Below are 14,125 nucleotides of genomic sequence, written 5' to 3' on the forward strand. Positions count from 1 at the left end.
GGTCTCTAAAGAAGAATTAAGGGAAACCGCATAAATTCTAATTCGACACACAAATGGTCCACGAATAAAAGCCGTTTGCGCCGTTTAATTTATTTATCCTGAGCCAACAATTAAAACCATTCATATACAGCAAAAAATATACAAAATTTAATCTTCTTTATACATTTGATTCGTCTTCTGTACTCACATATTTTTAACGAAATGAATCATCCCTATAGTACATCGTTAGGGGTTACTTTTCACTCCTTACATCTTAATTGTATAGATACTTGAGTTTCTTACTCTGTAGATGCTAATTCTCATATTAAGGGCCGATTCCTGTCACAGGTAACCACCTGTATCTATCGCAGGGTGGTTTTTATAGTAGGATAACTCTAATAATCGCGAGTGTATATTATTTGCGGAACAAAATTACGTGCGCCTACGGTAGCGAAGTTTGTGTGCATAAAAAACAAACGCGTAAAATTAAGAATTAAAAGTTTTTAGTGCCCCTCATTCCACAAATGACAATTCATGGGTTAGAAACTATTACGTTGAATACGAACAATACTGGAAATTTTAACGCATGAAGATTAAAACTGCGTGACCTTCAATAAAGTTGAATTGCAATATGTATTGTTGTGAATACGGAAATACCGTGAAATTTAGGTGAATAGACTTACAAAAGTTTGTCATGTTGAAGCGGTCGATTGAGCACAAATAATATTTTTTAAGACAATGACACTTACTTAGTTGTTGATCAATCAGTACTTCTAGTTTGGACGACCAAAGGATATCGCTATTATTATTGCTATATACATATATTGTCAATATTGACATATATTAGTAAACAATTTTCATAACTTTTTATCTCGAGTGATATTAACTACCTTTGAGATCGAACTGTGACATATATTTGATATAGTCAATATTTTCTGTAAAATCAATGGTTCAAGATATTGCGAAAAACAAAAAAAAACGGTTCAACTTTTTAAATATTCCTAATACCACGTGCGGTGCCTTGAAACGCCTTGGTGAATTGAATTGAATGCTGATGCTTGAGTTGAATGGTATGACTTATGTAGAATAAATTGTTTAAAAAATCCTCCCCGGCGGGGAATCGAACCCCGGTCTCCCGCGTGACAGGCGGGGATACTGACCACTATACTACCGAGGACTGTACAAATTTAGTACAGCATACTAAAATATTATTGGCGTATTGGAGAACTTTGACCAAAAATAATATATCCAAATTTGATTTTTGTACATTAAATTAACATTTTACCCATACATTTTGGTCGAAGACTTCTTCAGGAACGGGCTTAGAGCAGACATTTGCAGCGGATTTTTCAAGAGATAAAATGTGCTATTATTATGGGCGTTTTTCCGTCCATCGGTGTGAGATATTGTATCCCCCATTAGCGCGACAGGAAATATTTCGGGATGATGCCAAAATTTAGACAAAATTTTCAATATTCACCAAATTCTTCGAGAATTGATTTAATCCACAGGAACTAGGTTTTGTGCTCCTTCCGTCATTTTCATTTTGGTTAGTTGGTAGAGCAAAATCTGCAATTATTCACCGATTTCGTCGGTGAAACAGCAAAACACATTGTACGGAACATTAATTAATTAGCCTTGACACAAAATAGAAGAAACTAGTATCAGGATTGTGCAGCAGTTGCTCCAAAGGGTGAGCTTCCGTAAATTTGTTTGAGGAGAGCTTCTCTCTCAAAAGAGTCCTTGATGCCAATCCGGGTTCAAGCTTAGGAGTTTAGTAAACGTATGGTAGAGTACTCGTGTCCAAAATTTCGCATAGAACAGGAGAAGAGACAAGTAAGAATTAAATTTTCAACTTCGCAAACTTCCTTTAGTACTTTCAAGAATTTCTGTATCAAAAAACTATAATATTAGGGGAGATATTTCTGACATAGGGTAACTGTTGAAAAAATGTTGCAAATGTCTACCAGAACAATATATTCTATTAACAGGCGAGCCCGACCAGGCAGCACTAGGCACACCAAAGGCCTATTGTGCCAACCCCTTTCTCTTGCAACTAGGTTCACAGCCCGTTCTTCTCAATAAAGGATAGAACCGTGTTTAGCACAAGTTGCTCCGCCCTCCTTAGTTCCAGATAATTGCCGCCAAGGAGCTGTCTGTCTCTGATCAAGGCGTCACAGTGACAGACGACATGTTCGGTACTTTCCCCTGCCTCATGTGATCTTCCTAATCTGGCTTCTTTTCAGACCCACATTTTCCAAGAAGCCCTATTAAAAAGGCCCTGAACTGTCCGGTTGCTTGTTGCCACTGAGCCTGGAAATGACTAGATCACCCAGTCTTTAATTCCTACGGTACGCTCGGACCCGACGAAGCCCCACCACTAGCTTCACGAGCCAGTTCGTCCGCGCTTTTGTCCCCCCCCCCCCCCCCCTATTTCGCAGTGTGCTGGCACCCAGATCAAGGTTACCCTATTAGACTCACCTAACCTATGCAGAGTTCATCTACACTACAATCAAGCGCAGAAACCGACCGGAATATTTTGATATATCCCGTTCCTCTTTCCGTTAGGGACCCGTCTGTAAACCACACGAGTCCCTCAAGCTTGATGAACGGGAAATCTGAGTTCAGCCACTGTTCCCTGTCCGGGAGAGTGACCTATAACTCTTCGGTCTTATTAAGACAGCCCGGATCACATCCCTTTTTGCGAGGAGGGGATCGGATCTGAGGGTTTCCTCCCAGATCCGCTTGTGTCCACGGCTGCCTCGATCCTTCCACTCGGCCCAATCGTTTAGCCGTAAGGAAGCCTTTCGAGTCTCTGCCTACACAGCGAAGTGTAAAGGCTCTAGTTCCAAAAATCGTGATTTTCATGGCTCCAGTGACTCTCAGATAGGCGGGTCTCTGAACATTTCCTATCTGCTTCCTGTAGGCACATGACAAGCTATCATTCAAGTCCACCATACAGTATTGTTGATCTTATCACTACAATGTAGAACCAATATACCAATCGAGGGTTCAAACTCCATGTACAAGCAAAACCCCTTCCACATGCAGTGGCCTTTACTTATTCGCTCAATGTGCCCTTTCCAGGTCAGGTGGGAGTCCATGATGACTTCCAAATATTTCACTGACCTGATTAGACTCAGCTGACGTCCCCATCAATGTTCGCTCCCCTTCTGTTCGTAAATGGAACAACCTCGGTCTTTTTTGGTTAACGGAGAAGCCATGGCTACTGCACCAGTTATCAACTTTCATAAGAGCCCCCTACACAAGTTCTTTCACGGTCTAGTAACCGATGGGCTCATCTCCGTCGTTCCGATTGAGCATATAATGACTGCGTTCCGAACATGGCGCGAATCCATCTTACGATTGACCCATCAATGCCAAAGCTTTCAGCACCCTTACTAATTGCATCGAACGTGGTGTTGTTAAACGCACCCTTGATATCTAGAAACGCTCCCAGAGCTACCCCCACTTCTCAAGCCTGCACACGAGGCTGTGAAGAGCCGTCTCCGTATACATACTAGCCCTGTAAGCATGTTAGAATGACATTCATGTAGGCTCGAAACCCCGAACGAGGGGCGAAGTTACCTATCTTGCGGGGGCGAGATTGTGCTAATCAAAACTCTTCGGTTTAGAATCTATGTGCGATAAATGAGTTACGATTCGCTAAGTTCCACATACTTCTGACGATAGTTGAATTTGCCTACAGTAATTTTCCATCTTGCTTTTAACAAAAAGACCTTGCACCTTTTGGCGTTGCTGGTTTTGCTTACATTAATGTACATCAACTAAATTTCCGGGTTTTCACAATCTTAACATTTGCGACCATTATTAAACAAACTTTTCACAATTTCAGTGTTTTATTTTACGTTCCTTCCCTACTGTGCTTCAGGTCAAAGCGTTGTTTACAACTAACGTAGGGGGGTCCTGCCTTAGATGTTTTATCACGTGCCACTTTTCAAATTTAAGCGAGATCTTGTTTAGTTTTGGAGGGAATAGTCATTCGGGTGGCCATTTTTAAACGTTGCCGGGTTGACTTTATTCAAGATAAAAGGTATGATCGTGTATTACTTTTAGTTAATAGTCCGCAATGCACTCAATTGACAAAATAGACAAATTAATGGAAAGATAAGGCTGGCGGCTAATTAAAAATGACTATGTCTCTTCATTGTAGTGATTGGATTTAAATCCCCCGAATTGCTATCCCTGTCGTTGACACACGAGGCCTGTAATCGACGTCATTTTGATCCCGGAAGATTCATGTCGGCCATCTTGTGTGTCGCACTGTTCGTGCGATACGTTCCAATTGTAATTCACTGCTTGATGGTGCTCGAGTGCGGTGGTCATCTGTAGAAGCAACATGGTGCATAAGTGTTTACTTCTGTGAGAACACCTAACATTCTGAAACCTAACGTGCGTCTTCTTTGCAATTTGAATTGAAATCTTTTGACCAAATAACAAGTATAAAAGTCTGAACGTCAATCACGAAACGTTAATTTAAGACGAAATTGGTTAATTAGAGTTGAAATTCGTTTAAACCACTAACCAACCACTCCAGCTTTTAGGCACTTGAAAAAAAATTCGCCGACTAACTGAATGCAAATGTAATAATTAATGACAAACTCCTCGTAATTGAAATGGCCCACTTCAAACAAAATGAAATTTATTTAAGTATCAGTGAAAATTCATCCTCTTGAGTGGCGAGGGCGCAGAGAGAGCAACTATGAACAGATCGATACAAGTCGCGGCGCGTATTCAGTTATGCTAATAAATTAGACGGCTCTAAACAAACCGCAGTGCAGATCGATGTATGTATTCTGTAAATCCATTACGGAAAAAAAACGGCGGGGATGCGTCGCGAACCCCTTTCGAGCCGCACTTGTCTTTATGAGCAGCACAACCTCGCACAAAAATAGAAAAGTAAATGGACTTACCTCGTATAATCGTGTTTACAAAGGATCATTCCGCTTTTTGTAAAGCACGACGTGCCAATATCCGCTAACATCGCCCCGCAGCAAGAGCATTTCAAACAACTGTTGTGCCAATAGCGATCCAGTGCATGGAGAAGGAAACGTTCTACGATTTTTCCACCACAACCACCACATATTTTGATATTATTATTGTTATTATTAAGACTATGAGGATGGTGCGGCGCTCCGGGCGGTGGACCTGCACTGCTGAATGCCGGATGCTGATGGTGCGGATGTGAGAATTGATCGTGTGGGCCACCGGGATGTCCTTTAAATAAAAAACCTATCAAAGATTAGAAGTAATATTTCAATTGTGCCATTATCGTGTATAGTATGTACAATACAATCGTGCCAAATTTGGCGGTCAGTAGCTTAGTACAAAGGTTCTATAAATTTCAAGTTGTGAGAATCTTAACCCATATGAGTGCACGAAAGACCACAATACTACAATGTAAGTTCACGTTTTTTTCGGTTTAAGTGCGTGGAGTTGTTTGTGATAAATTTAAGACCTTATTACCACCAGAAGACGACGTCGACTTACCGACCTGCGTATGTGACACACAGCAAGTTTTGAATTTGTCACGTGGCGGCGTACGTTTCCGGTTGATTTTGGCGATGGTTTTTGAGACACGTAGTCAATTGTTTTAGTACATTTCGGATAGTAAATTGGTTCATCTATTGCAGCAAATCTTTAAATTCCAAACTTTAAGGTTCATCTTCAACAAAAATACAATGATTCTGAGGATTCTAAAACTCGATTTCCTAGAGACCAAAAAGTCATAACGACCCAAAAAATTTCGAGATTTTAAGCTTTCAGGAATCTAAAACAATGATTTTGAAATTTCTCACATCCTTAATTAAAATTCTTAAAATTGGATCCCTTCCATTTTAACCAACTTGCTAGATTGAGCAATTCAAAAATTCTTGAAATTCTAAGGTTACAATAGAACTCAACATTTTCAATTTTGGTCGAACATATCATGTGATTCGGATTAAATCCTACTTCTGGTTGCGTAGAGCCAAGCATATTGTGTTGAAGACTAGGGCGTGATTTTTATTTTTTTGGCGGGTATTGAATGATATTACACAACATTGTCATTCAATGGGTACGCACGTAGGTTAAAAGATATGTCTCCAGTTGTTTTATAAATTGTTAGATTAAAGCCGGTCCGTGTTCGGGCATGGATAGTGGGTTGGGTTGGTAGAGCAACCTTGGCTGAAACCCCGCCCACTCAAAGATAAAAGCAGAAATAAATCACGCCAAAAAAATTCCGAGGGGAACACCAGATCAGCACGGGTCTCTCGTTTTCGTTTGTTCGGTTTAGTCGGAAATTGTGCTGATACAATTAGAGCCCTGAATATAAACTAATAAAACTGAGTTGAGAAGTAGAAAGCAAAAAAAAGAGGAGAAGAAAAAGATATAAGGTTGAGAGCAGAGTGGAACTTTTGTTAATCACGTGTATAAATATGCAGGTCAACTTTAATTGTTCAGTGTTTGCCCTGGCAGCGTTCTAAGAATGTGTTTGTGGCAAAGTCGAATGAACTTATGAATTCAAATAAAGCATTCTTGATTGGTTGGTAAGGGTTGTATTTTTTTTTAATAAAGTGCACTGGAGATCATTAGGGCCAACCGAGGGGCCAACAATTAACAAGATAGTATTTCAATTCAATAAAAAGAACTCCACATAACGTCAAGATCATTTTTTTTGTCGTCTGTAATGTTTGATTAACATTAAATTTGTTTAGGTTAGATTTAATTTAGGTAGTATGGAGGAAAGATAGGGTTTAATTTCAGATTTAAGGTGTTTGTAATTGCTTTTAAATTTTGTGACGTGTGTTTACGAACCCAGTAAATTTAGAGTCTTGTGTAATTTCGGCAAGCCGAGTGTGTGATTTGTGAAAGAAATGGAATTAAATTGTATTTGCAAATCCAGTTTTTGTTACCTTTTGAAGTCATTTTCAGTAGCGAATATTGGGGTAACAATCCCATTTATTTTTTAGCTATTAACCCTGAAGTTCCGCGTGACATTCCAGTACCTTGTATTTATGTGTGCATAGTTTGAACCGAATCAATTCAAGCGTTTGCAAATTATTGTGTTCACAAGTAGACAGACAGACAGACAGAGATACCATGGGCACATAGAACAACTCTGCAAAGTTTCAACCAAATCGATTCAAGTTTGCCAGTTATCGTGTTCCGAGACAGACGCCATCGACTCCCCTAAAAAGCGTGTATCACTGAGTTTTGCCGTTTAATAAGTTTCAAGATGATTCACATAGGTGGCTTGTTACTCCGCCCTATGGGCCCTACTACATGTACAACGCCAAATGTTTCTTCAGGATCCGTATTTGTGTCTCAATTTCCTCTACAATCTAAACAGATTAACGATGGATATTTGCCAGGGCAAATTATGAAGCCTTGGAAGGCGGTACCTAGCCTATCATCACACGTCAAGTAACGTTTTAATTACAACTAATAGGAATAGGTTATGTTCTTTTTTCTCTCAGAAAAGCGTGTAATACAAATATGTAGCATTTACAATCATTCAACGACTTTTCATTAGGTTACGGTAACTATTTACTTTAACTGGTTTAAACAACTATCGTGCAGTAACTGTAAATTCACACATCTTTCTCCCGACAAGAATCATTTTCTCTCGACTATTACCAGTAGAAATGTATTCTCCCACTTTTCATATGTGAGGAACTTTCATACAGTTTCAAGAATAGAATATTATGTTTTGCAAGAGAACTCGGCCCCCTTTCTCTCACTAATTCTATTCCTATGAACTCGAGAATATCCGTAAGGGTGAAGTTGTGAAATTAACAGCATAAAAATAATATCGTCAGTAAAATAGCGACAGACTACTGACAGCACGTGTATAAAACTACGATTGACACGCCAGTACGAATTTGTCCATTTGTGCTGGTGGAATGCTGATAATTTATAATTAATCTGGGATTTTAATTTAATTGTCAACAAATAACGAGTTTTTTTCCATTTCTGTTAAAGAAAAGAACTACACATACCAAATAACGCCGCTGTTGCCCTAGGGGAATTTTACACTACGAGAGATTTTCTGGAGATCCTCACCACTTTCAAATAATACGGACGAAAAAGGTATTGTGACTTTTGTATTTTCTTTGTAGCCCAAAGAACAATAAAATATTACGGTAATTGTATGTATGAATCTGTATTTTATTAGAAATTAACTGGAGAAGTTTATATATGTTGAATTAGTTGGATTATTTATTGTTGTTGTTGAATATGCTTCGATGAAATGTAATTGCATTACTATGCCTTTGTATAAAGGGGATGAAAGAAAGAATGACAAGAATGATTAACGTGTTCATTGATAAAAATACAAATAAAATAAATTGGTTCTAAATCTTGATTTGGCGATCGATACGACGATATAACTCTCGCCAGGAAAGATTGCCGGTCACAGAACACTTGATCTCGATCTACAATCTCTGTTTTTCGTAAGGTGCTAGCGACTTCCGGAATAGTATCGTGTCAATGTTGAACGAAAAGGCCTTTTGTTCAACATTAGCACGATGGTATGCCAGAAGTCGCTCGCATCTTAATAAAAACAAAGATTGTAAATCGACACAAGGTGTGCTGTGACCGGCAATCTTTCCTGGTGAGAGTTATGCATGTACTAGACATTGACATAATTAGGAAAGGAATAAGAATGAAAGGACTTACTTGGTTCGAATTCGATCTTTTTTTTTAAGGCTTTCGGGATCTTGCCCATTTTAGCCTACATTAGAGAAACCAGAGGACTAAACAAGGATTTATACGTTTCACGCTTCTGGGAGAAAATCGCAAATAAACAAACGAATGCGATAGACGGTTGGCGTTGCTTTTAGTAGTAGCGACAGGACAGTACGACAGCTTGGTCGAAGGCGATTATAACGACGAAATTCATGGTGTGGTACAAATTCCGTGCTGCTTCTTAACAATACACGCTCATTATTATTGATGATTGTACGACTACTAATTCTTATTCGATGAATGCGCAAATGCAGGCTTAACTTTAACTTCGCACAAGTAACAAGTGGGAATATATACAGGGAATATATACAGGGACAGGCGAAATAGTTAAATACAGGTCGTGCTAGGATAATTTCTTGGAAGGAACTTTCAAAGGAATAACTAAAGGATAATAATTCTAGTTTGAGGACTCAACAGTTGTCATATTAGTGTTTTGGTTAACGAGTTTAAGTCCCGTACAAACTTGTATTAGTGCCGAGTATGAAAACGTCAACATAGTTAGACCAAGGTCAGTTTAGCTGTGACAGTGATCACTTATGGCCGTTTGCACCGACAAATTTAAGTAGAGCTTAGCTTAAGCGTAGCTTAAAATCCATGGCAACGATTATTTAGACAATGGTTGCCATGGATTTTATACGCTTAAGCTAAGCGCCGCTTAAATTTGTCGGTGCAAACGACCATTAGGGACCTAAATTTTATTTTAATAACCACCGATGCCGTCGCCAGTTGTCCTCGTCTAATAGGGCACTAAAGTTAAAACTTTGGAAAAATTCTGAGATACTTGAATTCTCAAACTTGAATACCTTATTATTTTACAGCCCGCGTGAATTAAAAAGTCCTCAATTTTTAAATGAAAAAACACTTCTAAAATAATGATAGGACATCGGAATTCGGAAGCTTTAATTAGATTGAATAATTCAAATATTTTCCACAAATTGGGCTGGAATGCCATGTTTGAATCAAGATCGGGCCTGTTTTCTATAAAAAGGTTTATTTCTTGTAATTGCTTTCATTTTCATATCAAATACAAGATTTGTAAACGAACAGTTTCTAGCAAAAAACACGGAACATTCTCGAATACTCTAGAACGCGTATCACATTTCAAGGAAAGAATGCGTCGGATTCACTTTCATTCCTTATCCCCGGTGACAAATCTTTTATCGACTTGATGGCGCCTCGATGGCGGCTGGTGGCGCCCCGATGTCTCTCTGGATTTCTAGATTAGTCGTTAAAAATGTAGTATGTACTTTGTCAGTATTTATTTAAATGGATTTATAACTTGACCTTAGTATCATAAGACGCTGTTTATTTGTATTAGATTTCTTCAGTATTACATTTCACTACACGACGTAAAATAACATCCGAATTGATCGTTTAGTGGTGGGTAGGTATAGTTTTCCGGATGGACATCACTTCCAACAATAATTTTTTGTTGACGATCTTAGGGAATATTTCAAATAAATTTCGATTCGATGTTAAGCAGAAGTTTAGGGAATTAATTATAAACGTCTGTGCATACACAAAGAACACCTTGACTTATTTTTGGTTTTATTCTCACAACTCGGAACTACAATTTCGCCTATAACTGTAGTAAATTTATTGCAAAGCGAACGAATTAGTACGATCGCATCTAATGAATCGAAATGGGGAAAATTTAAAATTGCCACCGACATAATTTAATGAAATGCTATAACTTACCAAGTGGTCCGATGCTGTGTCCATTACTGGGGTGCATATGAGGATGTCCGTGGGGACCGCCCGGTCCGGGATGACCGGAATAATTATTGTTGTCTGGACTCGGAGGGTGCGGAGACGTCAACTCCGGACCTCCGTAGGGATGATAATGGGGGTTCATCGCGGTGAGGGTGCTGGCTGCCAGTTTGACGGTGGAAGCGCTACCCACAGCGCTGACACGTTATCCAAAAGTTAACCTCTCGCCGCCGCCGTACCGACAAATTTCTGTAACAAAAAAAAAAGAACGAGATTAAGTGCGCTTACTCAAATCGAAAAGCGATGGAGCAATTTCCGGAAATGTTTTTCGGGACCGCTCGCTCGAGAACATGTTTAAACATTTTACGACAAAAGCTTTATGGAAGATTTGAATTACGCTACGTCTTTCCTATTCTAATTAGGCTCATATTCTCAGTTTTCGCGTTTAATTTCGCCAGCGGTTTTGTCCTAATTACATTATCGAGCGAGTCGCTTTGCTAAATTTAAGAGTTTTAAGGGAGCTCAGAATGAGAGAAGGCAAAATATTCGTTTTGTCTATTAACGTTTAAATTGTTTTAAAGCCATTCAAACACGCCTCAATTAATGCTATACGACGCTATTTTTAAATTACGCGCCACACATCGGTTGAATCAGTTGAATGTTGACGCGATCTATAATTTACTGAAGAGCTATAGTTGAATGAGCTCGGTGTACGTAAGCTTCAAATTACGACAATAAATTTGAAGGCAAGAGGATAATTAAAGAAGATGCAACCCTTAAAACAAAAGCAATCTAAAAGTTCCACAGCCACAAGATTGCGCAACAAATGTTTCACAATTCAAGTCAGTCAATGATATTTTTAACTATTTCACCATAAACAGTTTTGATCGCATTTTAACCAGGGATGCTTTTGGTAAAAGAAAACGTATCGCATATTGTAAATATCAGATTAATGTGCGCATGCGCAGAATGCGCAATATCAACTGTCATCGAAATCTCGGTTCCGGTCACGAAATACGGAGTTAAATACCAATGCCGAGCGAACCGAGAGCGAGAACTGGCATATTATATGTCAACCACTCTCCCGGAATTTTCGAGCCGATATACGGTTCCGGTCAACGAAATACCGATTTGGCGAGATCGGCATATGTCAACCGCTAGCCCAAAAATTCTTGGAAGTCTCTGGTATTCATTGGTAGTCTCTGGTATTTATATGGTAGTCTCTGGTATTCATGGGGTAGTCACTGGTAGTCCTATGGTAGTCTGTGGTAGTCTTTCGCAACTGGTAGTCTTTCGTACAACATTTTGCTCATGTATTACCCCCTCGGTTTTTCATTTTGAAATAATTAACAAGTTTTTTTGACTTGGGCTGGTTTGAAATAAATTTATATGGCAAAAGTATATTTCAAATTATACACGAATCACTTTTAATTTTTAAAATACAAAAATAAAACATAGATACTTTCATTTGAGTTCGTTTAGTTCTTATTAGTTAACAATTCAAAACAGTTCAAAATTTGCATTCTTATTCTTACCCATACTAAAATGTAAAAGTGAACCACCACAACACAACCACAATATTGCGTCGCCTTTTTTTTCATACTGTCGAATTGTTTAATTCCGATCGAAAAAGTACTATTGCCCACTTTTACCCGAAAAGCCCGAAAAAACCCACTTGGGCCCAGTGGGTTTGGGTTTTTAAAAAAAACCCGGGTTTTTCAAACCCTGTTTCTTAGTGAAAAGAGACACAGAAAAATGTTTATTACAATGGTACTTGCTGAATTAATATACCGTTTTCAAAATTGCAGGGTAAACTAAAAAAGTTACCGGACCTAACCTCATTTTTCAAATAGAACATCTTGTATATTTTAACTAAAAAATAGCATACATTCTCTTCAAAAATACAACACAGTAGGGATGTTTTAAAAATTCAAAAACCAATAAGTATTGAATTTTTTTATTGTTTTATTTTTTTAGAGAATTTAGTATGCTACCTTTTTAGAATAAAGGATACACCCGTGTGTGCCATGTGTGTTCGACTAAAAAAGAGGTTAGGTCCGATAACTTTTTTACCTGACCCCGTATACCTACTTATTTTGAAAACGGTACATTATTGAACAATCATAAAGAAACTTTTGCAATAAACATTTTTCTGTATATTTTTTAACTAAGAAAACGAGTAAGAAAATATAGGGCCATTCTGAAGTTGGCAATTTTTTGATTTCCCGCCGTATAATGACTTTCTATACCTACGGCCACCAACGAGAAAAATTTGTTTGCTTTTTTAGTGACCGTGTGTCCCAGGGAGAACGCATCATAGGGAAACAGAATTAAGGTGTTTTTTCGCGAAGGATCCACGAGGCCCTTGATGTGTATTTGAAGTTAGCGTTCAATGTACGTTATTGCGCTTGCCTGATGCTAGAAAGTAGAGAGAAATAATGTCTCAACAAGACGGTGCACCACCTCATAACTCGGAATGTGAGGTGTTCATTTTCAAGAAAATTGGAAAAGTACTGTCGAGAGTACTGTAGTCAGTCAGATGGTAAATACTACGGTAAATACTCTGATTATTATATTACTCACCTTTCCCCACACGCAAACTTCCTTAATGATAGTGTTACGACCTCGGTTAGTCGGTTAACCGGTTCCAGTCACGAAATACAAGAGTTCGACCCAAATGCGAGCGAATCGAAGGTAAATGTCACCATAAACCGACCGCTCACCTAGACTCCGAGCAGTATAGTTTTCCGGTTACGACAATGTCAAGTTCATAACGATGCCGAGCGCATCGAAGGCCGAGCTACGGTATAATCAATCACTCGCTCGAAATTCGGGACCGCGGTATACGAAATCGTGAGTTTTAGCGAAAAATAAGAACACGTGATTAGCTCACTACGTCTTACGCCCATTGTGATTTTTCGAAGACACTATCCACTATTTCGTCCATCCCTGTATATATAGAGCACTTGTCATGCGTGAGCCGTCGAGATAGAAATTAGCAATGAATTGAACATGAGCACAGTCGAACAAACATTGGAGGAGAAGATGGTCAAAAATGAGATGATGTTAAAAGCACATCGTCAATTTCATGAAATCCCCTGCATCGTTCAAGCAACGCAAAATTTCGTCTTTCTGTCATTGCAAACCAATCGCTTCGGTCATTTAATCAACCAACAATCTACCGGAAAACAACAATGGTTTTCCCCTGTCGCCATCGCTTACTTATTGCCTTTGTTTGTTTTATTATGCTTTCGTATGTTTGGCGTAACGGTTGGAAGATTCGGACCCTAACCTCACAGGTCGCGGTTCGAATCCCCCACAACTTGCCGTTTTAGTGTAAGACTACGACGTAAGAACTTTCCCTGACTACCTAGCTTCAGGAGGACATGTAAGCTGGCGGTCCGACTGTCGTTAGGCTCACGCAGAGGGCTGACATCGAAACAACAAGTAATCGTTTCGCTAATATCCTTTCGTAACGTTCTGATTTATGTACCGGGTATCTTAAGTTTTTACAATTGCATTTTCTTTATTTCGCATAATAAACTAAAAATTTTTTTTCACATTTTTAAAGAGAACCAGTTTATCTATCATTTTCGTAAAAACAAAAACTCAGTTATTTCAAAAACAAAGATGGCGTGGGGCGTTCAATTGTTTTTGCAATAACCTACTTTAACTTCTTAACCGTTTG

At 38.8% G+C, this 14,125-nt stretch overlaps 1 protein-coding gene and 1 non-coding gene across 2 annotated transcripts; both read right to left on the bottom strand.

Moving 5' to 3' along the window:
* Window positions 1-1,084: 1,084 nt before the first annotated feature.
* On the bottom strand, window positions 1,085-1,156 carry Trnad-guc. Its single transcript has one exon. It is a non-coding gene; the product is annotated as a tRNA-Asp (tRNA).
* Window positions 1,157-4,909: 3,753 nt separating this feature from the next.
* On the bottom strand, window positions 4,910-10,689 carry LOC116171761 (LIM/homeobox protein Lhx6-like). The gene is made up of 2 exons (XM_031488741.1): window positions 10,426-10,689; window positions 4,910-5,217 (listed from the first exon to the last, which is right to left on the bottom strand). Exons 1-2 carry the CDS (start codon window positions 10,580-10,582, stop codon window positions 4,910-4,912), a joined length of 465 nt encoding a protein of 154 aa, XP_031344601.1. The 5' UTR covers window positions 10,583-10,689.
* Window positions 10,690-14,125: the final 3,436 nt, after the last annotated feature.

This window comes from Photinus pyralis, unplaced genomic scaffold (assembly GCF_008802855.1).
Source record: "Photinus pyralis isolate 1611_PpyrPB1 unplaced genomic scaffold, Ppyr1.3 Ppyr1.4_LG5, whole genome shotgun sequence".
Taxonomy (NCBI): Eukaryota; Metazoa; Arthropoda; class Insecta; order Coleoptera; family Lampyridae; genus Photinus; species Photinus pyralis.